Source organism: Oryx dammah, unplaced genomic scaffold (assembly GCF_014754425.2).
Source record: "Oryx dammah isolate SB20612 unplaced genomic scaffold, SCBI_Odam_1.1 HiC_scaffold_11, whole genome shotgun sequence".
NCBI lineage: Eukaryota > Metazoa > Chordata > Mammalia > Artiodactyla > Bovidae > Oryx > Oryx dammah.
Genome location: NW_024070195.1, coordinates 43269949 through 43296974, shown reverse-complemented (window position 1 = coordinate 43296974; position 27026 = coordinate 43269949). Strand labels below are relative to the sequence as shown.

At 47.3% G+C, this 27026-nt stretch overlaps 1 protein-coding gene and 1 long non-coding RNA gene across 2 annotated transcripts; both read left to right on the top strand.

Moving 5' to 3' along the window:
* Window positions 1–1067: 1067 nt before the first annotated feature.
* Window positions 1068–4950, top strand: RING1 (ring finger protein 1). Its single transcript, XM_040249140.1, has 7 exons — window positions 1068–1202; window positions 1297–1419; window positions 2119–2279; window positions 2378–2593; window positions 3453–3842; window positions 4018–4294; window positions 4540–4950. Exons 2-7 carry the CDS (start codon window positions 1342–1344, stop codon window positions 4639–4641), a joined length of 1224 nt encoding a protein of 407 aa, XP_040105074.1. The 5' UTR covers window positions 1068–1202; window positions 1297–1341; the 3' UTR covers window positions 4642–4950.
* Window positions 4951–4956: 6 nt separating this feature from the next.
* LOC120869849 lies at window positions 4957–25966 on the top strand. The gene is made up of 3 exons (XR_005722646.1): window positions 4957–4967; window positions 17645–17650; window positions 25868–25966. It is a non-coding gene; the product is annotated as an uncharacterized LOC120869849 (long non-coding RNA).
* The last annotated feature ends 1060 nt before the right edge of the window (window positions 25967–27026 follow it).

Sequence of the window (27026 nt, the reverse complement as noted above, 5' to 3'; positions counted from 1 at the left end):
TGGCAGTTGCAGCCCAAGTCCTGGAACCCCAGTTCAGGCTGGAGGAGACAGGACGCCCATCAGGATCTCTCCCCCTACCCCGCCCCCCGTACCCTTCTCATCCCCTGCCCTCAATGGGGATGGTCTGCCCCTTCCTCTTCTCTTCCTTCCCCGACCCTTCCTTTACTGGGAAGTCCTGGAGGAGGCTTATGCCCGCTTCCCGCTCCGGACATTCGGCCCCTGGCGGGCCCCCCGCCCCCGCCACGACACGCGCACACGCGGTCCCCGAGAGGGGCCCCACCTCGTGCGGGTGCGTGTGTGTCCCTGCTTCCGCGTGGTGCCTTCATCCCCCCGTACCTCCCGGGCGCCTCCCTCCCCCGCCCCGGGCCGCGGCTCCTGATTGTCCAAACGCAATTCTCGAGTCTTTAGCTCTGGCCGAGAGTTGAGTCTGGACGTCCCGAGCCGTCGCCCCCAAACCTCGAGGGGGAGAGCGGGTCGGAGGGTGTAGGGAGAGCCAAGGCGGAGGGCGGCGCAGGTCCCCCGGGTGGGGAGGGGATCCCGGGCACGTCGGAACTCGGCCGTGTTCACGGGGCCGGAGGACGGCAGCGGCAGAGACTCCTCTGCGGCTTTCCCCCCCTCCGCCCTGGGATCCCGGGCTGGGACTGCGTAGAAGCCGTGCGGGGGAAGCGAGCACGCAGGCCCCCAGAGCCGCCGGGAGCACGGGCCTGGGGGAGGCGGCCCCTCCCCGGGGTCCGGCGACACCGGGCCCCGCCCTGCGGAGCGGAGGACCCCACGGGGGCTTCGGGGAGGGGACGATGCCAGCCCGGGGACAGGAGCGCGGCCCCCGGGGGCGGGGAACCGGCGTCCACGGCGCTGCCACCCGCGCGCGCCTCTGGGTGACGTCCCCGCCGCCGGGGGTGGGGGGCGCGGGCGGGCGGAAGTGACGCAGGGCCCAGCGCCCGGGCCATGGCGGCGGCGGTGGCGGGGACCGGCGTCCACGGCGCTGCCACCCGCGCGCGCCTCCGGGTGACGTCCCCGCCGCCGGGGGTGGGGGCGCGGGCGGGCGGAAGTGACGCAGGGCCCAGCGCCCCGGCCATGGCGGCGGCGGCGGCGGCGGTGCGAGCTGCTGTCTGAGCGGCGGCTGGGGACCGGACGGCCTCGGCCGGAGAGCCCGGTCCCGGGAGCGACGCTGCGGCGGCTGGGGCGCCGACGGCGGGACCCGGGTGAGGGGCCGCGCGGGGGCGCGGTGCGGGGAGCCCCGGAGGGCGGGGTCCGCGCGAGGGCCGGGCCCCCTGACACCCTTCCCCCATCCGCCAGCCCACCTCTCCGGCGCGGCGGCGGGGCAGCCCTGGTGCGGTCACCATGACGACGCCGGCGAACGCCCAGAACGCCAGCAAAACGTGGGAACTGAGCCTGTATGAGCTCCATCGGACCCCGCAGGTGACAGGGGTTCTCCGACTGCAACTTACTGCCTTTCACTAGACGGCTCCATCCGCAGACCCCCTTCTCACAGCCGCTTTTCCACTTTTGGCCCCTTTCTACCCAGCTTCTCACTCCCTACCCTGCTTTGGAATCATTTTTCACATTTAGCTCGTTTAATTCTCAAACTGACGTGCCAGAGAGGTAGAGCCAAGTATTATTGTCTTCGCTTGAAAGATAGTAAACAGGCTGAAATTAACTTCCCTGGTCTTCAGTTCCGCATCATAAGTCAGTGCATTTAAGACTCCCCTTGGGAGTGCATTAAAAATGGAATTCTGGGCCGGATCTCACACACACACCGTCCCCCCCCCCACACTAACAGTAATGGGATGGGACCCCAGAATGCATTTTTAGCATGCACCATAAGGGATTCTGATACAGGCAGTCCCAGGACTGCACTGGAAGAAATTCTGTTGACTAAGTCTTCCCTAGAAGGAAAATCTGTGCCGTGCCCATCTCCAGGCCTATCACCAAACCTCAGATCATCCTATTTCAAAGCACCTACTCTTAGGATTTCTCTCTTCCTCAAGTGGCCAAATGGGGTACCCAGATTCTGCCATCTCACTGCATTTCTCAAGACTCCAGTTTCATGGACCGCTTGTTTCTAAGATCCCTTTTACCTCTTTCCACCACCGCCTTTCCACTTGTCGCTGTCTCCAGGAAGCCATCATGGATGGCACCGAGATTGCGGTTTCCCCCCGGTCGTTGCACTCAGAGCTCATGTGCCCCATCTGCCTGGACATGCTGAAGAACACGATGACAACCAAGGAATGCCTCCACCGGTTCTGCTCTGACTGCATCGTCACCGCCCTGCGCAGCGGGTAACAGGAGGGACATGTTTGAGGTGGGGGCAGGGGGAGAGAGGGGGCCCTCCGTCCCCAGTGACTGAAGGCTCAGGGCCACCTTTCTCCCACCCCAGGAATAAGGAGTGCCCTACCTGCCGAAAGAAGCTGGTATCCAAGCGGTCTCTGCGGCCAGACCCCAACTTCGATGCTCTGATCTCTAAGATCTACCCCAGCCGGGAGGAGTACGAGGCCCACCAAGACCGGGTGCTCATCCGCCTCAGCCGCCTGCACAACCAGCAGGCGCTGAGCTCTAGCATCGAGGAGGGGCTGCGCATGCAGGCCATGCACAGGTTTGGGGGCCACAGGGAGGTGGATGCGGGGCAATGGGACGGAGCCATAGGTCAGACACCTGGGGGTCTCTGCTTCTAGGCCTCAGCATCCTGGGCGCCGACCACCATCTAACTGTCATGCCTGGAGGTCGTGGATGTGAACCATAGCTTTTTAGTTAGCAACTAGCACTACTATTGTTTTCTTTCTTAATACTTATTTATTTGGCTGCAGAGGGTCTTAGTTATAGCATGTGGAATCTAGTTCCCTGACTAGGGATCAGCCCAGGTCCCCTGCAGTGAGAGTGCAGAGTCTTAGCGGCTGGACCACCAGAGAAGTCCCTGGCACTGTTATTCTTAATGAATACCTCACCTTCTAACTTTCTAGAAGTTAGAGCAGTAGAGTGACTTTTGAGCATAAGCTTTGGGGTCACACTGCCGGGAAGTAAATCACCTCCTAGGGCAGCATTGCTCAGTCTTCAACGTGTATTTGAATTACCTGAGAGTTTTCTTTAACATGTACATTCTAATTCGGTAGGTCAGGAGTTGGGCCCAGATTCTGTGTTTCTTCAAGCCTGTGCTACTGGGTCTTGGACCACACTTTGAGAGGCAAAGTGACTATGATCTCAGACTAATGATTTAACCTCTCTAAGCCTCAGTTTCGTCAGCCATTTAAAAAATGGTATAATTACCTGCGTCTGTAGGACTTGTGTAATTTGAGGCAATCAGTGCAAACACTTAGCAACGTGCTTGGCACATAATTAGTATGGAATAAATATTAGGAATCATCGTTGAGATTTCCCTGGTTTCTTAATTCTCTGAAGTTTAAAGTCTAAAGCCCTTATCCTTGGTGCTTTCTAATCTTGACCACTTGCTCCCACAGGGCCCAGCGTGTGAGGCGGCCAATGCCCGGGTCAGATCAGACCACAACGATGAGTGGGGGTGAAGGAGAGCCTGGGGAGGGAGAGGGGGATGGAGAGGACGTGAGCTCAGACTCGGCCCCGGACTCAGCCCCAGGCCCTGCTCCCAAGCGACCCCGAGGAGGGGGCGCAGGGGGCAGCAGTGTAGGGACAGGGGGGGGTGGCACTGGTGGGGTGGGTGGGGGCGCCGGCTCTGAAGACTCGGGTGACCGGGGAGGAACCCTGGGAGGGGGGACCCTGGGCCCCCCAAGCCCTCCCGGGGCTCCCAGCCCCCCAGAGCCAGGTGGAGAAATCGAGCTCGTGTTCCGGCCGCACCCCCTGCTCGTGGAGAAAGGAGAATACTGCCAGACTAGGTGAGAGCCTCGTCCTCCCCAGACCACTGAGAAACCAAGGGTCATGGTCTGCATCACAAGTGGGCCTCGTCCAGACCCAGAAAGAGCCCCCAGCCCAGCGGCCCTGTGCCCATCTCCCACTTGGCTGCTCCATTTGAGGCGTCCGTGCCCTCAGTCTGCCCCCTTTCCTACCCAGGTATGTGAAGACCACTGGGAATGCCACAGTGGACCATCTCTCCAAGTACTTGGCCCTGCGCATTGCTCTCGAGCGGAGGCAGCAGCAAGAGGCGGGGGAGCCGGGAGGGCCTGGAGGGGGCACCTCTGATGCCACCGTGGGACCTGATGGGGGTGGAGGGGAGGGTGGGGGTGCCGGAGGAGCCGACGGCCCTGAGGAGCCTGCCTTGCCCAGTCTGGAGGGCGTCAGCGAAAAGCAGTACACCATCTACATCGCTCCCGGGGGCGGGGCGTTCACGGTGAGCTCCCCTGAGTGTCAGGGGAGGGGAGGGGGGTGCGCAGCCGCAGACCCGACCTCCTCAGCGACCCGCCCTCTTCTCTGCATCTCTGTCTCCTTTCTGTGTCCGTCCTTCCCCATCACCCGTGTCCTCGCTGGGCCCCGTTTATTGTTTCTTTGTCTTTCCTCTCCCTTTGGTCACTTTTCCTCTCATCTTACCATCTTTTCCAACTCACTTTTCTGCTCCCCCTTCTGCCACCTCTGTAGACACTGAATGGCTCACTGACCCTGGAGCTGGTGAATGAGAAGTTCTGGAAGGTGTCCCGACCACTGGAGCTCTGCTATGCCCCCACCAAGGATCCAAAGTGACCCCACAAGGGACGGCCAGAGAATGGGGCCATGGGGTGTCCTGGAGTCCCGGCCCACCCCCTGCCTGGCTTCTTTGTCCCCCAGAGCCCCCCAGCCTGACCAGCCAGCAAGAGGACACAAACAGGACAAGTGGCTTTTATACAAAGTATCTATATCAGATTCTTCTATATTGTACAGAGTGGGGCTTGGCCCCTGTCTGCTGCCTTTTCTATTGCCCTCAACCTCCCGTCCACAAGATGCTGGGGAGAGTGAAAAGCCCTCCCCTCCATGCCCTCCTACCAACAGCAACAAATTTGCTTTTTTTCCTCTTTGAAACCTGCTGTTCTGTGTCTGTTTATCAGGGGTGTACTAGAAGGCGATGGAAACAAAGATTGGGGAGAGAACCCTAGAAAGCATGTAGAATCAGTCTTGAAAATGGGGAGGATATGTCAAAGGCTATTCATGGTGTGTAGGGCCCATTTTCCTGAATCTTCAAATCAGCAAATACGTAGGAAAATAGGAACGATCTGTGAAGCTGGAAGAGTGCAGAGGTGTGAAGTCAGTTCCCAAGCTTGCCCCTGTGACCTGAATGCCCAGGCTGGGATCAGGGGTGTCAGTACCACAGGAAAAGTATCTTAAGAGAGGAAGGTGTGTCTGTAGACATGGCGGGCGTTGATGTTTGGAAGGGGGATGATTCCTTGACCGTGCCAAAGAAGCTGGAGGGAAAAGGCGCGGAGGTGGGAAGGGCTGCGAGAAACTGCCTGCAGACGTGCTGGCCCCCGCCTCCCTACCCAGGATTGTAGTTCCGCACCATCGCGGAGGCGGTTGAGAGCAAAGGGCTGGGGGTGTTCGGTGAAGCCCTCAGTGCCCGCCCACCTCGAGAGCGGGGCTGCGGAGGGGTCCCTCTCCGGGAGGGACCAAAGCTGCCCCCGGCCGCGCTTCGACCTCTCTGCCCCTCGTACTTCCTGTTTCCGTCGCCTTATGCGCCCCTAACTCCTGCGGCTGGCTCAGCCTCGGCCGTCCTAGCAGAGGGGTCAGCCTGGGGGTCTGACCTGCCGACCCAAAGGGCACCCCACTGCACGCTTAGCATTTCTCGATGGCGCCCTCTCGTGCCCACCACCCTCTGTGCGGCGGACAGGGGGAGTCCTCTGCAGCCCTGGTGATCGGGCGCCCACCCCTGAAACCGCTCACCCTGCAGAAACGAACAACACCCGCTTCCCCCTCCAGGGAGGAGCCCCTTATCCCCTCTCCTGGAGCCTCCATCCTGGCTCCCTTTCTCTCCTACTTCAGGCATCCTGGGGGGAGATGCCCCTGGGATGTGAGGGCGACGGGAAAGGTAGGCGTCTCTCCCAGTGTTTCAAAGGAGAGAAACCGATGGGGAGGAGTCGAGGGAGTACCGAGGTGGGAGCCGAAGAATCTGGAATGAAGCCGGCTTCTTTTTGGCTCCAGGGGCTGCCTGGAGCGACCACACGCCCCCCCAACCCCACCACCACCACTCCCAGCCAGCTCAGCAGCTTGCTCCCCGCCCTCTTGCTTCACCCTGGAGTCGCAGCAGGCCGCCCGGTCCCTTCCCTCCTCGGGCCCCAGGCCGCACAGCCTCACCCTCGCCCTCTGCCTCTCCCGCCCCCCTCACCCGCCCGCCCTGCTGCCGAGTTCCTTCGCCATCCCCCGCCCCCGAGACAACTTCACAGGCTGCCTTCCCTGTGATGACTCCATGTGAGTGCCGCGCAGAGCTGTCGCCCCAGGGACATCTTCCTTGCGCACAACAAAGAAAAACTGACTCCCGGCCCTGACCCGACGCCTCTCTTCCCCAGTACGGGCCGAAGCGGGTGCAGGAGGCGCCAGCTCCGTCCCTCCCACTCCCTAGGCTAGTGCCCCAAGTCCTTCGGCCTCTGCCAGTTTGGCCCGCACCTGCGGGTGAGGCAGAGTGAGACACCAAGTATACAAAAGGGACCTTGACTTTTGTTGAAGGACAAGATACAGAGGAAAGGAGGCGAATAATAGATTGTGGTGCAGATCTCTGACGGCTGCTTACAAACCATGCAACCTTGCTTCAGAAAGGGCCTGTGAGGTGGGACCTGCATGTGTACAAGGAAAGACTGTCCTTGTCCAATCTGATGTGCACGGGGTGTGTGTGTGTGGGGGGGGTACAGAACCGCTGCGGTAGATTGCTCTGGTCCTTAGACGATGAATGACAAGTGGTCCCTGCAAGAGGGGTCCCAGACGTGGTACGGAGTGATTAAGAAGCGCTGGAAACCGCAGGGTGGTTAAGGAGAGCTTCACAGAGAAGGTGCCTCCAGGGAGGGGAGCTGGGGGGAACGGAAGAGCAAGGGGAGCCTCTCTCTCCCCTCTTCTTCCTCTCATTTTATCGTTTCCAGGCTTCTTAGTCCCCAGACTATTGCAGATTATGTGTCCACGTGCATAAGCTGAGCCCCCGAGCCCAGGGCTGCAGGAGATTCCCTGCCCAGCTGAGGCCTAACCCTGAGGCCTCTGTTGTTGCCTGGCTGCCGCCCAAACCCTGGCAAACTCCTCACAGGAACCCGGGGCTCCTCGGGGGAGAAGGCAGGAGTCACTGAGGCCTGAGGCCACCCATTTGGCGGGGGGCAGGGCTCAGCCTGCCTGTACCATCTCTATCCCTCTGGCTCCCTGCCCCCCCGCAAGCGGCTGCTCTCACCTTCACTCCCCTCCCCCACATGTGGGGGGCCCAGGCAGAGGAGGAGGAGGCAGGACAGACACCCGGCCCCCATCTGCCGTCACCCCCCTGCTGACCCTGCCCCACCACGAGGCCCCGTCCAGCCTGGCCTGCGGACCTCCTCTTCACTTGCCCCCAGCCCTCCCAGCACTGCCTGGTGCTTTCCCTGCCCGCCTCCCACAGGGGACAGGCCCTACGGCTCCGGCTTCCACAGCTGTGGCTTCGCTCCAAACACCCTTCTGCCTTGACAACCATCCACGCCCAGTGGGAAGGACAGAGGAGGGCCCTGGGGACAGACTCCCCCCACAGTGGGAGCAACTGCCTCCTTGTGGGAGGCATGATGGAGCACGCTCCCCACCGCACCCCATTCTGGCCAGAGCCACTGACTCGGAACTGCAGCGGCCCGGTCCACCTCACTTCTATTCCATAATCTAATCCCCTGGGAGAAGTTTTTCTTACGAAGGAATCTGTACTTTCAATCTCTTGTCCTCCACCTGAGCAGTTTAACCAGGCTGCCTGGGACCTGCTGTCATCTCAGATGGATTCGATTCCCTGTGGTTTTTTTGAAAGCATCACTTTATAGAAACAACTGAATCCCCAGAGATCTCCATGACAACCCCCACCATCAAAATCCTAGTCACCCAAAAAACTCCCACCCAGCCCCATCACTCCCCCCAGAGGCTGCTGGGTGCTTCTTGCTCCACCCAGCACCCCATCGGACAAGGCCATCTCCCTGTGCCTGCTCCTGGCCCCACAGGCCATGGCAGGGTTTTCTGTGAGCTTCACCACACTTCTTGCTAAGAAATAAAGCCCAGACAAAGGCTGCTCTTTCCAGCAGTACCGGGGGCTTCTTATTAAAAGGTGAAAACAGGCACATATCCAGGGAGGCAGCAGGGAAATGGAGGAGATGGAGACCAGAGGAGGAAGGAGCCAAGGGAGATTGGAGGACAAAGTGGGAGGTTCTGGATGCAGAAAAAGTAGAACTGCTGACCAATGCAAGCACTTCCTGGCATTTGTACTTCTTCCACAAGACTGCTCACTTACTGTTTTGTTCATGTGCCGGGAAACTGGTTTTGAACAAGAATCAGCAGGGAGTCCCAGGAGCATCGCTCAAGATGGGCACCCTTGGGCCCAGCCTAGCCCTGAGAAGGGCACCATCATCACTGACTTGTTTTTGTTTAAATTTTCATTTATTTATTTTTGGCTGCGCTGGGTTTTCGTTGCTGCGCTCGCGTTTTCTCTATTTGCGGCGATCAAGCGCTGCTCTAGCGGCAGCGCACACTGTCGTGACTTCTCGTTTCCAAGCAGAGGCTCTAGACTCGAGGGCGTCAGTAGTCCAGGCTCTAAAGCGCTGGGTCAGTAGTTGCGGCACGTGGGCTTAGTTACTTCGAGGTGTGTGGGATCTTCTCGGGCCAGGGATTGAACCTCTGTCCCCTGCATTAGCAGGTGGGTTCTTAACCACTAGACCACTCGGGAAGCGGCGTCATCACTAACCCTTGTAAAAGTTTCTGCTGGGAGAGTTACCCCTTGGACCCTTGGACGGCACCTTCAATAAATGTATTGTTACTGTTCGTGTTCTAGGATAAGGTAGACCTTCATTCTTGTATTAACTTCCCCTTTATAAAGAATACTCTTTAGAACTTGGCAGATTTCTCCCAGTGATGTATCAGAGAAGCTGGTTGTTGCCACACGTAAGAAGGGATTAAAGAACCTTAGCGGTGAAAGGATCGCTTGAGAGGCTGCTGGTCAGTTCCACCATTTCAGGAATTATGTGTTGAGTCCACCACATGTCACAACCTGGGTACCACGTGTTCTAGGACCTGGGTACCACAGACAGGTGTGTGAGATTTGATCTCAGGGGTTCATGGTGACTGTCTCAGTATTGAATCTAGCATCAAGTCCTATCAGGGGTAGCCATTATAATATCTCTCAAGTCTGTTCACTCTTAAATCTGTTCACTCTTCTCCATCCCTCCCCCTCCCTGATCCATCCGCCACCTGGACTCTTCTTTGAATCACGAAGATCGCTGGAGAGGCTGGGAAAGGCCTTCAATAAACAAGCAGAGGGCTGTGTGAGACAGACCTTTCTGAAATGCAAATCTGATGGTTTGGGGCACCTTGCTGAAGCACAGACAATGGTTTCCCACTGACCTTAGGTTAAAGACCCAGGTAGTTAACCTGGCCTCTAAGGCACTGGGAGGTCTGCCCCGCCGGCCTCCGCTCAACCCGCCTTCACTCCTTAGCGCTTCCTGCTTTCTCCCGCTGCCTGGACCCTCTGCCTGAAAGTCTCCTTCCATTTCTCTTTTAAGTTAGCTCCTGTTCTTTCTTAAGTCTCCGCTCGTTTACCTTTACCATAACCTCAGGGAAGGTACCCAGACCCTCCTTTCGGGTCAAATTCCCCTCTTCGGAGCGCCCAAGCCGAGGCGCGCTCCTCCTCCAAGGCGCTGGGCGAGGTCGCAGGTCTACGTGTTGGGGGGATTGTTTGACTGGAGTCTGGCTCCCCTGGAACGTAAGGTCCCTTAGGGCAGGAGCCGTGACTGCGCCTGCTCCTTCTCAGCATTCCTGGGACCCGGAACTGGACACTCCGTGAATACTGAGTTGAAATGCTGGTTGGAAGGATGCATGCGCGCCTGAGTCTGGGGCAGGGGCTTGCATATTTCAGGATCTCAGAACGGACTGAGGCAGTGATTCTCCAGCAGCTGCAGCCCAGAAGTCTCCTGTGTCATTTCCCCAACACCGTTCCTTCCTGAGTGTTTCCTGGCATCATCCATCTCCACCCTGGTGTCCCCGTTTCAGCCTCCTCCACCTTGCCCGTGAGATCCCTTCCTCGTTTGACTTAAAAAAAAAAATTATTGGAGTATGATTGCTTTAGTGTTGTGTTAGTTTCTGCTGTACAACAAAGTGAATCAGCTCACGTAGTCGTAGCTCACTCTGTAATTCCATGGGCTGTATGTATACATATATCCACGCCCTCTTCAGCCTCTCTCCCACCCCACCACCGCTTTGACTTTCTAATGCCCCTTCCTGGTTTTGCCTGGTTGGCTTCAGTATAATGTGGCAACAGCAGAGGATTCAGAACCAGAAATCCGGGTTCAATAACTAGATAAAAGTATTAGTGATGTGACCTTCAGCTGACTTTTAAACCACTTTGAACCCTAACTTTCTTATCTGTAAAATGGGAACAACAGAATCAAGCAAGATGGAGAAACTGGAAAATCTGAAAGCATTATCACCTAGAAATACTGGATAAAAAGAAAAAAAATTAAATGTATGACTGAGTTCTCAAAGGGAAAGTAAAATCCTTGGTCTAAAAACAAAAAGGAAACTCAAAACCAGACAATGAGCTGCCTGTAGCTACAGTTCCAAGGAGGGGGCAGGGAAGGAACTGGTTCTGTTAACTAAGGGCTGTTTATCAGCCCCCCAGGGACAGATTAGATCTTGATCCTGAAGAGGTAGGGAAATTAGATAAAAGGCAGCCAAAGTTGACCCAAGAGGAAATAGAAAGCCTAACAAACTTATGCTGCTACTAAGTCACTTCAGTCGTGTCCAACTCTGTGCAACCCCATAGACGGCAACCCACTAGGCTCCTCTGTCCCTGGGATTCTCAAACCTATCAATCCTAATAAATTGAATGGGAAATTTTACACACACACACACACACACACACACACACACACACACGCTACCCAAATGGTTTGTATAAGTATTATTCTGCTAACTCTTGAAGGAACTGTGTATTTATTTACATAGACTGTCTTAGATAATGGAAAAAGAGGACCAACTGAACTTATAGGAGTGAAAATCCTAAATAAAATATTAGCATACCGAGTCCAGTGGAGTTTATGCAAGCACATGTATGTATGCATGTGTGTATATGTGACTAAGCAGTGTTTATTCCAGGAGTACAAGGATGGTCTGCTTAAAAATCTGTTAATGATATTTACAATATTGACTTATTAAAAGGAAAAAATATGATTATCTCAATAGGTACAGAGAATGCACGGGAAAATGTTTAATACTAGCTAACTAGGAATAGAAAATAACTTCCAACATTAATACACAGATACTAGTTTTTACTGTTTTTACTCAACTTGTACTGGCGAGACGGGGTATCTGAACTGACACAATAAGAAAAAAAAAAAAAAAGAAAGCCATCACTGTACACAGATAATTGCCTATCTACAAAGAAAACTTATGAGAACCCTCAGACAAAACTAACACATCGCTTTCTGGAGGCAAGATGAATAGTCAAACACCAATATGCCTATACAACAGTAATAAACAGAAGATTGTGTTTTAAGAAAATAGCATTTGTAATAGCAACAAAATTTATTATACTTAGAAATAAATATAGCAAGATATGTGCATGATCTTTATGAAGAAAATTATAAAACTCTTTTGGAAAACATGAAAATAAGACCCCCCCAAAAAAGAACAGAAAAGTACACCATGCTCATGAAGAGGAAACTTCAATATAAAATTGATCATTTTCCTCAGGTCTCTAAATCTAGTACAGTTCTATTTGTACTAGATAGATATTTTATTTAACAAGCTGGTCTTAAAATTTTTGTAGAAGGGTAAATGGCCAAAAAAGAGTCAAAACAAGTTTGAAATGGGAGAATACTTGAGTGTTTGCCTCACCGTATATCACAGCTTTAAAACGAGAGTGATTTTTGTTAACATATTTGTTTGTTTATTTAACTGCCCTGGGTCTTAGTTGTGGGATGCAGGAACTTTCAGTTGTGGGGTGTGGGATCTAGTTCCCTGACCAGGGATCAAACCTGGGCAGAAGCCCCATAACACTGGTGTGATTTAAAGCAGTGTTGTCCTGGCATACGGACAAATTGGACCCTCAAAGCTATGAGGACTCGGTATATGACAAAACTGACGTGGAAAAGGATGGACTATTTCTTAACTTGTCTGCGGTTAATTGCCTGTCCCAGTAAAAAACAAAATAGGTTCCTGCATTACAACACATCCAAAAATAAATAACAGATAACTTAACAATTGTGAAAAATAAAACTTGAAATTCTTCGAAAAAAATACGAGAGAATATATTGACAATATCAGCATAGGGCAGGATTTCTTAAGACCAAATTGCACAGGTGATAAAAGATGTACACATAAGCTACTTTAAAAAATTTTTTAAACTGTGATGAGACCAGAAACAACATAACAAATAAAAATACAAGCCACAGACTTAGAGACTATTTACAATCTATATGACCAGCGAAGGATGAGTATTCAGGATTTATAAAGTACTCTTGCAGGGAATTCCCTAACAGTCCAGCAGTGAGGAACCTCCACTTTATCTGCCGTGGGCCGGGGTTCGATCCCTGGTTTGGGGAACTAAGATCCTTGCAAGCCACACGATATGGTAAAAAATAAAGCTGAAAGAATTCCCACATACCAAGCAAAGTCAATGAAAGGGGAATTAAAAAGAGAAAGAAAAAACCCTTGTAGATCAACAAGAAAAGGACAAGGCAGGAAGATATGAGAAAAAGCTGTGACCAGGCAGATCACCAAAGAAGAAGACCAGATGGCCAGCAAACATGAAAAGACGCTCAACGTCCCTAACTCAAACTGTGTACTACTTCACTGCAGCAATAACATCAAAATAACTCTGATAACAACAAGTGTTGACAAAAATGTGGGATAATAGGAACTCAGCCATTTTGGATCGAAGCGTGAACAACGATAACAGATTTGAAGGGAGATTTGGCAACACTTCAGGCTGAAAATACACATACCCTAAAACCTAACGACCTGGCTTCTAGATGTATTCCTTAGGAAAACGTTTCTCCATATGCACAAGGAAGCAAGGGTGATAATGGGCATGGCAGTATCATTTGATGGTCCAGAGAATGTGAAAACAATCTAATCTATCCTTAAGATAAAGGAATGCATAAATAAAGTACAGTTTATTCTTACAATGCACTGCTACACAACAGTTAAAATAAATGAATTATAGCTATGTTTACCAATATTTGAGTAAAGGAAAGTTGCAACAGTGGATGTTACAATTTATTTTATAATAAACTGGATGTTGTATGACATTTATGAGTTTAAAAATACACAAACAGGGACTTCTCTGTTGGTCCAGTGGCTAAGACTCCATGCTTCGACTGTAGGGGGCCTGGGTTCGATCCCTGATTAGGGAACTAGATCCCACATGCTGCAACCAAGCACTCACATAGCACAGCTAAAGACCCCAAGTGCTGCAACTAAGGCCCAGCACAGCCAAATAAATAACATATACCAACAATGATACATGTTTTAAAAAGCATATTTTTAATGTTTTATTTATTTCCTTATCGGTGAGTTCTAAACTTGATTTACTCAGGGGAGATTTTTAAGCTCCTTTCCAGATCTAAAAAAAAAATTTTTTTTTTTTTACCATTTTAACTTTTTATTTTATTGGAGTATAGCTGTTTAACAATGTGATAGTTTCAAGTAGACAGTGAAGGGACACTGCATATACATATATCCATTCTCCCCCAAACTTGCAACAAACATATTTGTTAAAGTACAGAATATGCATGGGAATAATTTCTAATGACTTCAGAATGATAATTACCACCCAGGAATGAGAGAAATGGGATGCATTTTGGCTGTAACTATAATGCTTTTAAAAATTATTTTGAAAGAAAAAGATAGGAACAGAGATGATGGGAAAATGAGGGTTTGCTTAATTGGGTTGCTGATTAAATTCTCCCCACCCTTCAGAAGTGTGTGCTTGGGAATCTAGCAGAGGCTCAAGCTCAGCCTTTCACAGGCTTCGATTGTAGTCATCTTTTGTTTCCAGGATATAGAGCAAGAGATTGCAGAAGCATTTCCCTGGGGCCAGAAGAGTGTTAACTATGAGCAGATGTTCGGGGTTTCAGGGTGTGCTGTGCCAGAACTGAGAGCCAGATCCCAGGTGACAGAGGTACCCAGGATTGTCTCATAAATGCTGTACGTGATAGAGGAGGTCCTCTGAAGTCTGTGGACCAGGGCAGGACCTCTAAGGTCCAGATCTGAGGATGACACTGTTTGTGATCATATTCATATTCGCTTTGAATTCATTTTCACATTTGAATATGCTAAGTTTCTGGGACCTTTGAGACATCCACGTAGGGGTGTCAGGTAGGAAATCAGATCCACAAGCCTGGAGACCAGAGGAAAGACATACATTTGAGAGTGATCAGCTGATAGCAACTAAAACCAAGGCTCAGTCATGATGGATCCCCTGGAGGGAGAATGTAGCGTGAGAAGACGAGGGGTCCAGGGTGCACGGCCCTTGAGCATCTCCAGGATGGCCAGAAAGGGCAGGATGAGCACACAAAGGTGCAAGGAGCAGCCAGGGGAAGAGAAGAAGCACAGGAGAGCTCTCAGTCCTGAACACCAAGGAAAGACCAGACTGTGCTTCAGTAAAGAAATGGTCCAAAGTGTTGAATACTGGTGAGCGGTCAAGCAGAAGACAACTGAAAAATGGATTTAATGACATGAGGTTCACAGAAAATGCACTTGGGAGGGTAGATACCAGCTCAAGCGTGTTAAGGAAAGGGTGGGCATGAGGCACAAGAGAGAGAATTCCCCCCCACCCCGAGCTTTTTATTAAAACGTATAAACATGTTCAGTTCAGTCGCTCAGTCGTGTCTGACTCTGCGACCCCATGGACTGCAGCACACCAGGCCTCCCTGTCCATCACCAGCTCCCGGAGCTTGCTCAAACTCATGTCCATTGAGTCAGTGATGCCATCCAGCCATCTCATCCTCTGCCATCCCCTTCTCCTGCCTTCAATCTTTCCTGGCATCAGAGTCTTTTCCAGTTAAATATGTGGAAATGTTGAAACTATAGTACAATGATCAGTTGTAAATTCGCCACTGCTCTTAATGTAACAACTGGTATCATTTATACATACATGTGTGTGCGTGCTCATTCGCTTTAGTCACGTCCGACCCTTTGCAACCCTGTGGACTGTAGCTCGCCATGCTCTCTGTCCAAGGGATTCTCCAGGAAAGAATATTGGAGTGGGTTACCATGCCCTCCTCCAGGGGATCTTCCCAACCCAGGGACTGAACCTGAGTCTCTGGTGTCTCCTGCAATGCAGGCAGATTCTTTATCAAATATTCTTTACAGAATATACTTAGTATACTTTAGTGTATTCTTTATAGCATATACTAAAAAAAAAAACCCAACCCAAATTTCTTTTATATGTGTCTTTTTCAAATCAAGATCTGATCAAGGCACACATGCTGTAAATGTGGGAGTGAGGCTGAATGGTGTACCAGGAACAGTCAGAGGAGGAGGAGATGAGGTGGAGAAGGGTTTGGCTTTGGGGGTTTTATTTTGGGAGGGAGAGGCTGAAGATTCAGGAGGGGGAGTGGGGTTAATCAGGAAGACGAGGGACGGTCACAGGGAGAACTGGCTTTGAGGAGGAGGCCAATGCCTCTGCTCCAGGGGTTCTCAAAGTGGGGTCCTCAGCCAGTAGCATCGAGCATCACGTGGAAACTAGTCACAAATGAAAATTCTAGCCCCACCCACCCAACACTGAATAGGAAACGTGTTTTTTTTCCTTTTCTAAATTATAAAAGTATGATAATACATTTACAGGAGACCTGGAAAATACAGAACAAAGTTACATATGGTTCCAAAATATATTACAATTATTTTTTAGGTAGATAAATTAAGAATTTTTAGTTGGCATTTCAATATTAAACTCTCAAAAATTAATAGAATGAATAGACAGAGAAGTAGAAGGATACCGTAGACCTGAAAAGCACTATGAACCAATTCAACATACTGAAGATGTATGCAATTTTCACACAACAGCAGGATACATATTCTATTCAAGTTTCCATAGACTGTAAAACAGGAGACACTGGAATATGTCCAGGGACATAAAACAAGGTGCAAAATCTTGTGGTCTAAAGATATTGAAATCATACAGAGTCTGTTCTCTTAACACTGTGGAATTATGTTAGAAATCAATATCAAAAGATATTTGAAAGTAACCCACATGTTTTCAAGTGCAATCCAAGAAAGATCTTTGACATAGCCATCAAAAGACTAAATAAAGTTAAAAGAAAAACACAGAAGGTGACTACAGAGAAGAAATCATTTAAATGAAAAATTAATATCAAAATGAGACATTAATATCAAAGATACTTTAAAAATCCTGTATGTTTGGAAATTAAATGTTTACTTTTAAATGATGGGTGTATCTAAGAAGGCATAACAGGGAAAATTAGAAAATATTCATAACAGAATAAAAATGAGAACACAATTTCACAGAATTTGCTGCATGCAGTTGAAGCTGCTCAATGCAATTAATACAATGTGGAATCTTGACTAGGGCCTGAAAACAAATTATGGAAACCAGTGTAAAATTTTGTGAAATTTGAACAAAATCTGTACTGTACTTAATAACACATGTTCATTTACTGTTTTTTTTTAATTGTAAACAACATCATTGTTGTTCAGTTGCTTAGTCTGACTCTGTGACCCCATGGACTGCAGCATGCCAGGTTTCCCTGCCCTTCACTATCTGCTGGAGTTTACTCAAATTCACATCCATTGAATCAGTGATGCTATCTAACCATCACATCCTCTGCCACCTTCCTCCTCTTGCCTTCAATCTTCCCCAGCATCAGGCTCTTTTCCAATGAGTTGGCTCTTTGCATCAGGTGGCCAAAGTATTGGAGCTTCCCAACTAGTGATTTCCTTTAGGATTGACCGGTTTGATCTCCTTGCAGTCCTAGGGACTTTCGGGAGTATTTTCCAGGACTACAGTTCAAAAGCATCAATTCTTCAGTGCTCAGCCTTCGTTATGGTCCAAATCTCACATCTGTATATGACTACTGGAAAAACCACAGCTTTGACTATATGGACTTTTGTTGGTAAAGAGATGTCTCTGCTTTTTAATATGCTGTCCAGGTTTGTCATCGATTTTTTTCCAAGGAGCAAGCATCCTTTAATTACACAGTGGCATTCCCATCCACAGTGATTTTGGAGCCCAAGAAAATAAAATCTGTAACTGCTTCCACTTTTCCCCCTTCTATTTGCCATGAAGTGATGGGACAGGATACCATGATTTCAGTTGTTCCCACACTGAGTTTTAAGTCAGCTCTTTCACTCTCCTCTCTCACTGTCATCTCTTGACTTTTTAGTTCCTCTTCACTTTCTGCCATTACAGTGGTATCATGAGGTTGTTGATATTTCTCTCCCAGCAATCTTGATTCCAGTTTGTGCTTCATCCAGCTGGGCATTTCACATGATGTACTCTGGATATAAGTAAATATATACAGACGATATACAGCCTTGTCTTTTTCCTTTCCCAATTTTGAACCAGTCAGTTGTTCCATGTAAGGTTCTAACTATTGTTTCTTGAACTGCATACGGGTTTTTCAGGAGACATGTAAGGTGATCTGGTATTCCCATCTCTTTAAGAATTTTCCATAGTTTGTTGTGATCCACACAGTCAAAGGCTTTCGTGTAGTCAATAAAACAGAAGTAGATGTCTTTCTAAAATTCCCTTGCTTCCTCTCTGATCCAACAAATGTTGACAATTTGATCTCTGGTTCCTCTGCCTTTTCTCAACCCTGCTTATATATCTGAAAGTTCTCTGTTCACGTACTGCTAAAGCCTAGCTTGAAGAATTTTGAGCATAAACTTATTAGCATGCAAAATGAGTGCAACTGTATGGTAGCTTGAACATTCTTTGGTATGGCCCTTCTTTGGGATTTGAATGAAAAGTGACCTTCTCCAGTCCTGTGGCCACTGCTGAGTTTTCCAAATTTGCTGATGTATTTAGTTCAGCGCTTTAACAGCATCATCCTTTAGGATTTTAAAAAGCTCACCTGGAATTCTATCACCTCCACTAGCTTTGTTTATAGTAATGCTTCCTAAGGCCCACTTGACTTCACACTTCAGGATGACTGGCTGTAGGTGAGTGATCACAACATCATGGTTATCCGCATATGCATATATATTGATAAATAGTATAGAATATAATTTATATATTTTAGAAAACACAATTTTTTCTTAGCTAAAAAATCAATGACATTTTGGTTCCACTTGTTTGACTAAGTATGAATAGAATGCTAGATTTCTTATATTCACTCAAATTTTGATATAGTTCCATTTATTCTGGCATCTAGTATTACTGCTAAAAAGAAATGCAAGAAGGCAAGTGGTTATCTGAGGAGGCTTTACAAATAGCTGAGGAAAGAGGAGAAGTGAAAAGCAAAGGAGAAAGGGAAAGATATACCCAACTGGATGCAGAGTTTCAGAGAATAGCAAGAAGAGATAAGAAGGCTTTCTTAAATGAACAACACAAGTAAGTAGAGGAAAATAATAGAATAGGAAAGACTAGAGATCTCTTCAAGAAACTTGGAGATATCAAGGGGACATTTCAAACAAGCATGGGTGCAATAAAGGACAGAAATGGTAAGGACCTAACAGAAGCAGAAGAGATTAAGAAAAGGTGACAAGGAAACACAGAAGAACTATATAGAAGAGATCTCTAGTCTTTCCCATTCTATTATTTTCCTCTACTTACTTGTGTTGTTCATTTAAGAAAGCCTTCTTATCTCTTCTTGCTATTCTCTGAAACTCTGCATCCAGTTGGGTATATCTTTCCCTTTCTCCTTTGCTTTTCACTTCTCCTCTTTCCTCAGCTATTTGTAAAGCCTCCTCAGATAACCACTTGCCTTCTTGCATTTCCTTTTAGCAGTAATACTAGATGCCAGAATAAATGGAACTATATCAAAATTTGAGTGAATATAAGAAATCTAGCATTCTATTCATACTTAGTCAAACAAGTGGAACCAAAATGTCATTGATTTTTTAGCTAAGAAAAAATTGTGTTTTCTAAAATATATAAATTATATTCTATACTATTTATCAATATATATGCATACAAAAGCTTTTCTACTACATGTCATAAAGGTTTAAGAACAAAAAAAAGAGAGATGAAAAAACTGGAAAACATAAACTAAAAGAAATGGAAACACTGAATATGAAATAGAAAAAGGGAATCAAACTAGATAAAAGTAAAAGATCGTCATATAGTATGGTTGTTTTTAAACATGGCTGCTCATTAGACTCACATCTGGAGCTCTGGAGAAAAAAACAATATCTGGACATTAGTATTTTTCAAAAAATTCCAAGATACTTAATATGCTTAAAAGTGATTTCAGGTTTTTATATTAAATGGTAGTTTTAGTGATACAGAATTCTATTATTTTCTGACCAATCATGATATGATGGTATGAAAATGAATAATAGTTACATAGTTCAGTCACTCAGTCATGTCTGATTCTTTGTGACCCCATGGACTGCAGCACACCAGGCCTCCCTGTCCATCACCAACTGTTGGAGTTTACCCAAACTCATGTCCATCGAGTCAGTGATGCCATCCAACCACCTCGTCCTCTGTCGTCCCATTCTCCTCCTGCCTTCAATCTTTCCCAGCATCAGGGTCTTTTCAAATGAGTGAGCTCTTCACATCAGGTGGTCAAAGTACTGGAGTTTCAGCTTCAAGATCAGTGCCTCCAATGAACACTCAGGACTGATCTCCCTTAGGATGGACTGGTCAGATTTCGTTGCAGTCCAAGGGACTCTCAAGAGTCTTCTCCAGCACCACAGTTCAAAAGCATCAATTCTTCAGCAGGCAGCTTCCTTTATAGTCTAACTTTCACATCCATACATGACTATTGGAAAAACCATAGCCTTGACTAGATGGACCTTTGTTGACAAAGTAATAGCTCTGCTTTTTAATATGCTGTCTAGGCTGGTCATAACTTTCCTTCCAAGGAGTAAGCGTCTTTTAATTTCATGGCTGCAATCACCATCTGCAGTGATTTGGGACACCAGAAAAATAAAGCCTGACACTGTTTCCACTATTTCCCCATCTATTTGCCATGAAATGATGGGACCAAATGCCATGATCTTAGTTTTCTGAATGCTGAGCTTTAAGCCAACTTTTTCACTCTCCTCTTTCACTTTTATCAAGAGGCTTTTTAGTTCCTCTTCACTTTCTGCCATAAGGGTGGTTTCATCTGCATATCTGAGGTTATTGATATTTCTCCCGGCAATCTTGATTCCAGCTTGTGCTTCCTCCAGCCCAGCGTTTCTCATGATGTACTCTGCATAGAAGTTAAATAAGCTGGGTGACAATATACAGCCTTGACGTACTCCTTTTCCTATTTGGAACCAGTCTGTTGTTCCATGTCCAGTTCTAACTGTTGCTTCCTGACCTCCACACAGGTATCTCAAGAGGTAGGTCAGGTGGTCTGGTATTCCCATCTCTTTCAGAATTTTCCATAGTTTATTGTGATCCACACAGTCAAAGGCTTTGGCATAGTCAATAAAGCAGAAATAGATGTTTTTCTGGAACTCTCTTGCTTTTTCCATGATCCAGCGGATGTTGGCAATTTGATCTCTGGTCCCTCTGCCTTTTCTAAAACCAATTTGAACATCTGGGAGTTCACGGTTCACATATTGCTGAAGCCTGGCTTGGAGAATTTTGAGCATTAATTTACTAGCATGTGAGATGAGTGCAATTGTGCAGTAGTTTGAACATTTTTTTGCATTGCCTTTCTTTGGAATTGGAATGAAAACTGACCTTCTCCAGTCCTGTGGCTGCTGCTGAGTTTTCCAAATTTGCTGACATATTGAGTGCAGCACTTTCACAGCATCATCTTTTAGGATTTGAAATAGCTCTACTGGAATTCCATCACCTCCACTAGCTTTGTTCCTAGTGATGCTTCCTAAGGCCCACTTGACTTCACATTCCAGGATGTCTGGCTCTAGGTGAGGGATCACACCATCATGATTATCTGGGTCATGAAGATCTTTTTTGTATAGTTCTTCTGTGTATTCTTGCCACCTCTTCTTAATATCTTCTGTTTCTGTTAGGTCCATACCATTTCTGTCCTTTATTGAGCCCATCTTTGCATTAAATGTTCCCTTGGTATCTCTAATTTTCTTGAAGAGATCTCTAGTCTTTCCCATTTTATTGTTTTCCTCTATTTCTTTGCATTGATCACTCAGGAAGGCTTTCTTATCTCTCCTTGCTATTCTTTGGAACTCTGCATTCAAATGGGTATATCTTTTCTTTTCTCCTTTGCTTTTCACTTCTTTTCACAGCCATTTGTAAGTCCTCCTCAGACAGCCATTTTGCTTTTTTTGTATTTCTTTTTGTTGGAGGTGGTCTTGATCCCTGTCTTCTGTACGATGTCACAAACCTCATTCCATAGTTCATCAGGCACTCTGTCTATCAGATCTAGGCCCTTAAATCTATTTCTCACTTCCACTGTATAGTCATAAGGGATTTGATTTAGGTCATACCTGAATGGTCTAGTGGTTTTCCCCACTTTCTTCAGTTTAAGTCTGAATTTGGCAATAAGGAGTTCATGATCTGATCCACAGTCAGCTCCCAGTCTTGGTTTTGCTGACTGTATAGAGCTTCTCCATCTTTGGATGCAAAGAATATAATCAATATGATTTAGGTGTTGACCATCTGGTGATGTCCATGTGTAGAGTCTTCTCTTGTGTTGTTGGAAGAGGGTGTTTGCTATGACCAGTGCATTCTTTTGGCAAAACTCTATTAGTCTTTGCCCCGCTTCATTCCGCATTCCAAGGCCAAATTTGCCTGTTACTCCAGGTGTTTCTTGACTTCCTACTTTTGCATTCCAGTCCCCTATAATGAAAAGGACATCTTTTTTGGGTGTTAGTTATAAAAGGTTTTGTCGGTCTTCATAGAACTGTTCAACTTCAGCTTCTTCAGTGTTACTGGTTGGGGCATAGACTTGGATTACTGTGATATTGAATGGTTTGCCTTGGAAATGAACAGAGATCATACTGTCATTTTTGAGATTCCATCCAAGTACTGCATTTTGGACTCTTTTGTTAACTATGATGGCTACTCCATTTCTTCTAAGGGATTCCTGCCCACAGTAGCAGATATAATGGTCATCTGAGTAAAAGTCACCCATTCTAGTCCATTTTAGTTCGCTGATTCCCAGAATGTTGACGTTCACCCTTGCCATCTCTTGTTTGACCACTTCCAATTTGCCTTGATTCATGGACCTGACATTCGAGGTTCCTATGCAATATTGCTCTTTACAGCATTGGACCTTGCTTCTATCACCAGTCACATCCACAGCTGGGTATTGTTTTTGCTTTGGCTCCATCCCTTCATTCTTTCTGGAGTTATTTCTCCACTGATCTCCAGTAGCATATTGGGCACCTACCGACCTGGGGAGTTCCTCTTTCGGTATCCTATCATTTTGCCTTTTCATACTGTTCATGGGGTTCTCAAGGCAAGAATACTGGAGTGGTTTGTCATTCCCTTCTCCAGTGGACCACATTCTGTCAGACCTCTCTACCAAGACCCGTCTGTCTTGGGTGGCCCCACACGGCATGGCTTAGTTTCATTGAGTTAGACAAGGCTGTGGTCCATGTGGTCCATATTATTATAATGATAAAAGATTCTTATCAATTTTCACAATCAATAGCCAGACAAAAAAATGATAGTTACGACTATCAGGTTGTAACTTGTAACTATCAAGTTGATAGTTGTAACTAGTTTATATTTATAGCTATCAAGTTAATGGGAAGATGATTAACCTAACAATATAAAATAATTATGTACAGTTTGGGAGATTAAGTAATGTGTTAAGTAGAAGCGCATACATGCACATGTTTTCATCCACTTAGCCAGTCTATGTCTTTTGGTTGGTGCATTTAATCCATTTACATTTAAGGTAGTTATTGAAATGTATGATTCTATTACCATTTTCCTAATTCTTTTGGGTTTATTTTTTGTTGGTCTTTTTCGTCTCTTGTTCATGCAAAGATGGGCTCGATAAAGGACAGAAATGGTATGGACCTAACAGAAACAGAAGATATTAAGAAGAGGTGGCAAGAATACACAGAAGAACTGTACAAAAAAGATCTTCATGACCCGGAGAATCCCGATGGTGTGATCACTCACCTAGAGCCAGACATCCTGGAATGTGAAGTCAAGTGGGACTTAGAAAGCATCACTAGGAACGAAGCTAGTGGAGGTGATGGAATTCCAGTGGAGCTATTTCAAATCCTGAAAGATGATGCTGTGAAAGTGCTGCACTCAATATGCCAACAAATCTGGAAAACTCAGCAGTGGCCACAGGACTGGAAAAGGTCAGTTTTCATTCCAATTCCAAAGAAAGGCAATGCCAAAGGACGCTCAAACTACCACACAATTGCACTCATCTCACATGCTAGTAAAATAATGCTCAAAATTCTCCAAGCCAGGCTTCAGCAATATGTGAACCGTGAACTCCCAGATGTTCAAGCTGGTTTTAGAAAAGGCAGAGGAACCAGAGATCAAATTGCCAACATCCGCTGGATCATGGAAAAAGCAAGAGAGTTCCAGAAAAACATCTATTTCTGCTTTATTGACTATGCCAAAGCCTTTGACTGTGTGGATCACAATAAACTGGAAAATTCTGAAAGAGATGGGAATACCAGACCACCTGACCTGCCTCTTGAGATACCTGTGTGGAGGTCAGGAAGCAACAGTTAGAACTGGACATGGAACAACAGACTGGTTCCAAATAGGAAAAGGAGTACGTCAAGGCTGTATATTGTCACCCTGCTTATTTAACTTCTATGCAGAGTACATCATGAGAAACGCTGGGCTGGAGGAAGCACAAGCTGGAATCAAGATTGCTGGGAGAAATATCAATAACCTCAGATATGCAGATGAAACCACCCTTATGGCAGAAAGTGAAGAGGAACTAAAAAGCCTCTTGATAAAAGTGAAAGAGGAGAGTGAAAAAGTTGGCTTAAAGCTCAGCATTCAGAAAACGAAGATCATGGCATCCGTTCCCATCACTTCATGGGAAATAGATGGGGAAACAGTGGAAACAGTGTCAGACTTTATTTTGGGGGGCTCCCAAATCACTGCAGATGGTGATTGCAGCCATGAAATTAAAAGACGCTTACTCCTTGGGAGAAAAGTTATGAGCAACCTAGATAGTATATTCAAAAGCAGAGACATTACTTTGCCGACTAAGGTCCGTCTAGTCAAGGCTATGGTTTTTCCAATAGTCATGTATGGATGTGAAAGTTGGACTGTGAAGAAGGCTGAGCGCCGAAGAATTGATGCGTTTGAACTGTGGTGTTGGAGAAGACTCTTGAGAGTCTCTTGCATTGCAAGGAGATCCAACCAGTCCATTCTGAAGGAGATCAACCCTGGGATTTCTTTGGAAGGAATGATGCTAAAGCTGAAACTCCAGTACTTTGGCCACCTCATGTGAAGAGTTGACTCATTGGAAAAGACTTTGATGCTGGGAGGGATTGGGGGCAGGAGAAGAAGGGGATGACAGAGGATGAGATAGCTGAATGGCATCACCGACTCGATGGACGTGAGTCTGAGTGAACTCCAGGAGTTGGTGATGGACAGGGAGGCCTGGCGTGCTGCAGTTCATGGGGTCTCAAAGAGTTGGACATGACTGAGCTACTGAACTGAACTGAACTGAACTGAACTGAACTGAACTACCTGCCTAGAGAAATTCCTTTAGCATTTGTTGGAAAGCTGGTTCGGTGATGCTGAATTCTCTTAACTTTTTTCTTGTCTGTGTAGCTTTTGATTTCTCTACCAAATCCAAACAAGAGTCTTGCTGGGTAGAGTATTCTTGGTTGTAGATTCTTCTTTTTCATTACTTTAAATATATCATGTCATTCACTTCTGGCTGGTAGAATTTCTGTTGAGAAATCAGCTGATAACCTTAAAGGAGTTCCCGTGTATGTTATTTGTCAGTTTCCCTTGTTGTTTTTAATATTTTACCTGTGTCTTTAATTTTTGTCAGTTTGATTCCTGTCTGTCCCAGTGTGTTCGTCTTCGGGCTTCTCCTGCCTGGGACTCTGTGCTTTCTGGACTTGGCTGACTATTTCCTTTCCCATGTTAGGGACGTTTTCAGCTATTATCTCTTTAAATATTTTCTCAGGCCCTTTCTCTCTTCGCCTTCTGGGACGCCTATAAGTGAATGCTGGTGCATTTAATGTTGTCTCAGTGGTCTCTTAAGCCGTTTTCATTTTTTTTTTCATTCCTTTTTCTATAGTCTGTTTTGCAGCAGTGATTTCTACCATTCTGTCTTCCAGGTAACTTATCCACTCTTCTGCTTTAGTTATTTTGTGATTGATTCCTTCTAGTGTATTGTCCATCTCTGTTTCTTTGCTCTTTAGTTCTTCTGGGTCTTTGAAAAGTGAAAGTGAAAGTTGCTCAGTGAGTATCTGACTCTTTGCGACCCCATGGACTATACAGTCCTGGGAATTCTCCAGGCCAGAATACTGGAGTGGGTAGCCTTTCCCTTCTCCAGGGGATCTTCCCAATCCAGGGATCAAACCCAGGTCTCCCTCATTGCAGGCAGATTCTTTACCAGCTGAGCCACAAGGGAAGCCCAAGAACACTGGAATGGGTAGCCCATCCCTTCTCCAGCAGATCTTCCCCACTCAGGAATCGAACCAGGGTCTCCTGCATTGCAGGCGGATTATTTACCAACTGAGCCATCAGGGAAGCCAGTTTCTGGGTCTTTGGTAAACGTTTATTGCATCTTCTCCATTCTTTTTCCAAGATCCTGGATCACCTTCACTGTCATTATTCTGAATTCTTTTTCTGGAAGGTTGCTTATCTCCACTTCATTTAGTTATTTTTCTTGGATTTTATCTTACCCCTTCATAATCCTCTACCTTTTCATTTTGATTAACTTTCTGTGGTTGTGGTTTTCATTTTGGCTGCTGCAGGATTGTAGTTCTTGCTTCTTCTGTCTGCCCTCTGGTGGAGGAGGCTAAGAGGCTTGTGTAAGCTTCCTGAGGGGAGAGACTGCAGTGGGAAAAACTGGGTCTTGCTCTGGTAGGTAGGGCTGTGCTCAGTAAAACTTAAAAATTTTACTCAGTAAAACAGTAAATTCTGATTTTCTGCTAATGGGTGGGGCTGCATTCGCTCCCTCGTTAGTTGTTGGGCCTGAGGTAACCCAGCCCTGGAGTCTACAGGCTCTACAGTAGGGCTAATGGTGGCCTCCGAGAGGGCTCATGCCAAAGGACACCCCCTAGGACTGCTGCTGCCAGTGCTTGCACCCCTGCAGCAGGCCACTGCTGGCCCACACTGCCACAGGAGCCCCTTCAACACAGGCAGGTAGGCCAGCTTCAGTCCCCTGTGGGGTCACTGCTCTTTTCCCCTGGGTCCTGGTACACCCGAGACTGTGTTTGTGCCCTCCAAGAGCAGAGCCTCTGTTTCCTCCAGGCCTGTGGAAGTCCTGCAATTAACCACCACCCACCCCCCGGCCTTCAACGTCAGATTCCCTGGGGATTCCTAATCCCTTTGATAGATCCCTAGGCTGGGAAGCTTGACATGGGGTTCAGAACCTTCACAACAGTGGGAGAACTTCTTTGGCACTACTGTTCTCCAGTCTGTGGGTCACCGACCCAGCAGGCATGGGATTTGATTTCATCGTGATTCTGTCCCTCCTCCCATCTCCTCGTGGCTTTGCCTTTGCCTTGGGGTGTGGGGGTATGTTTTTAGGTAGGTTCCAGGCTCCTCCTGGTGATAGTTGTCCAACAGCTAGTTGCAATTCTGGTGCTCTCAGAAGAGGTAATGAGTACCTGTCCTTCCTCTCCACCATCTCGAACCAATCTCAAAACATGCTTTTTATACTTATGGACTTTTAAAATATCTATATGAA

Excerpts from the sequence above, each read along its gene's own strand:
- RING1 (XM_040249140.1), top strand. The coding sequence starts at position 1,342 with ATGACGACGCCGGCGAACGCCCAGAACGCCAGCAAAACGTGGGAACTG. Across the intron at positions 2,280-2,377 it reads GTCACCGCCCTGCGCAGCGG|GAATAAGGAGTGCCCTACCT; the intron begins GTAACAGGAGGG and ends CTCCCACCCCAG. Across the intron at positions 2,594-3,452 it reads CGCATGCAGGCCATGCACAG|GGCCCAGCGTGTGAGGCGGC; the intron begins GTTTGGGGGCCA and ends TTGCTCCCACAG.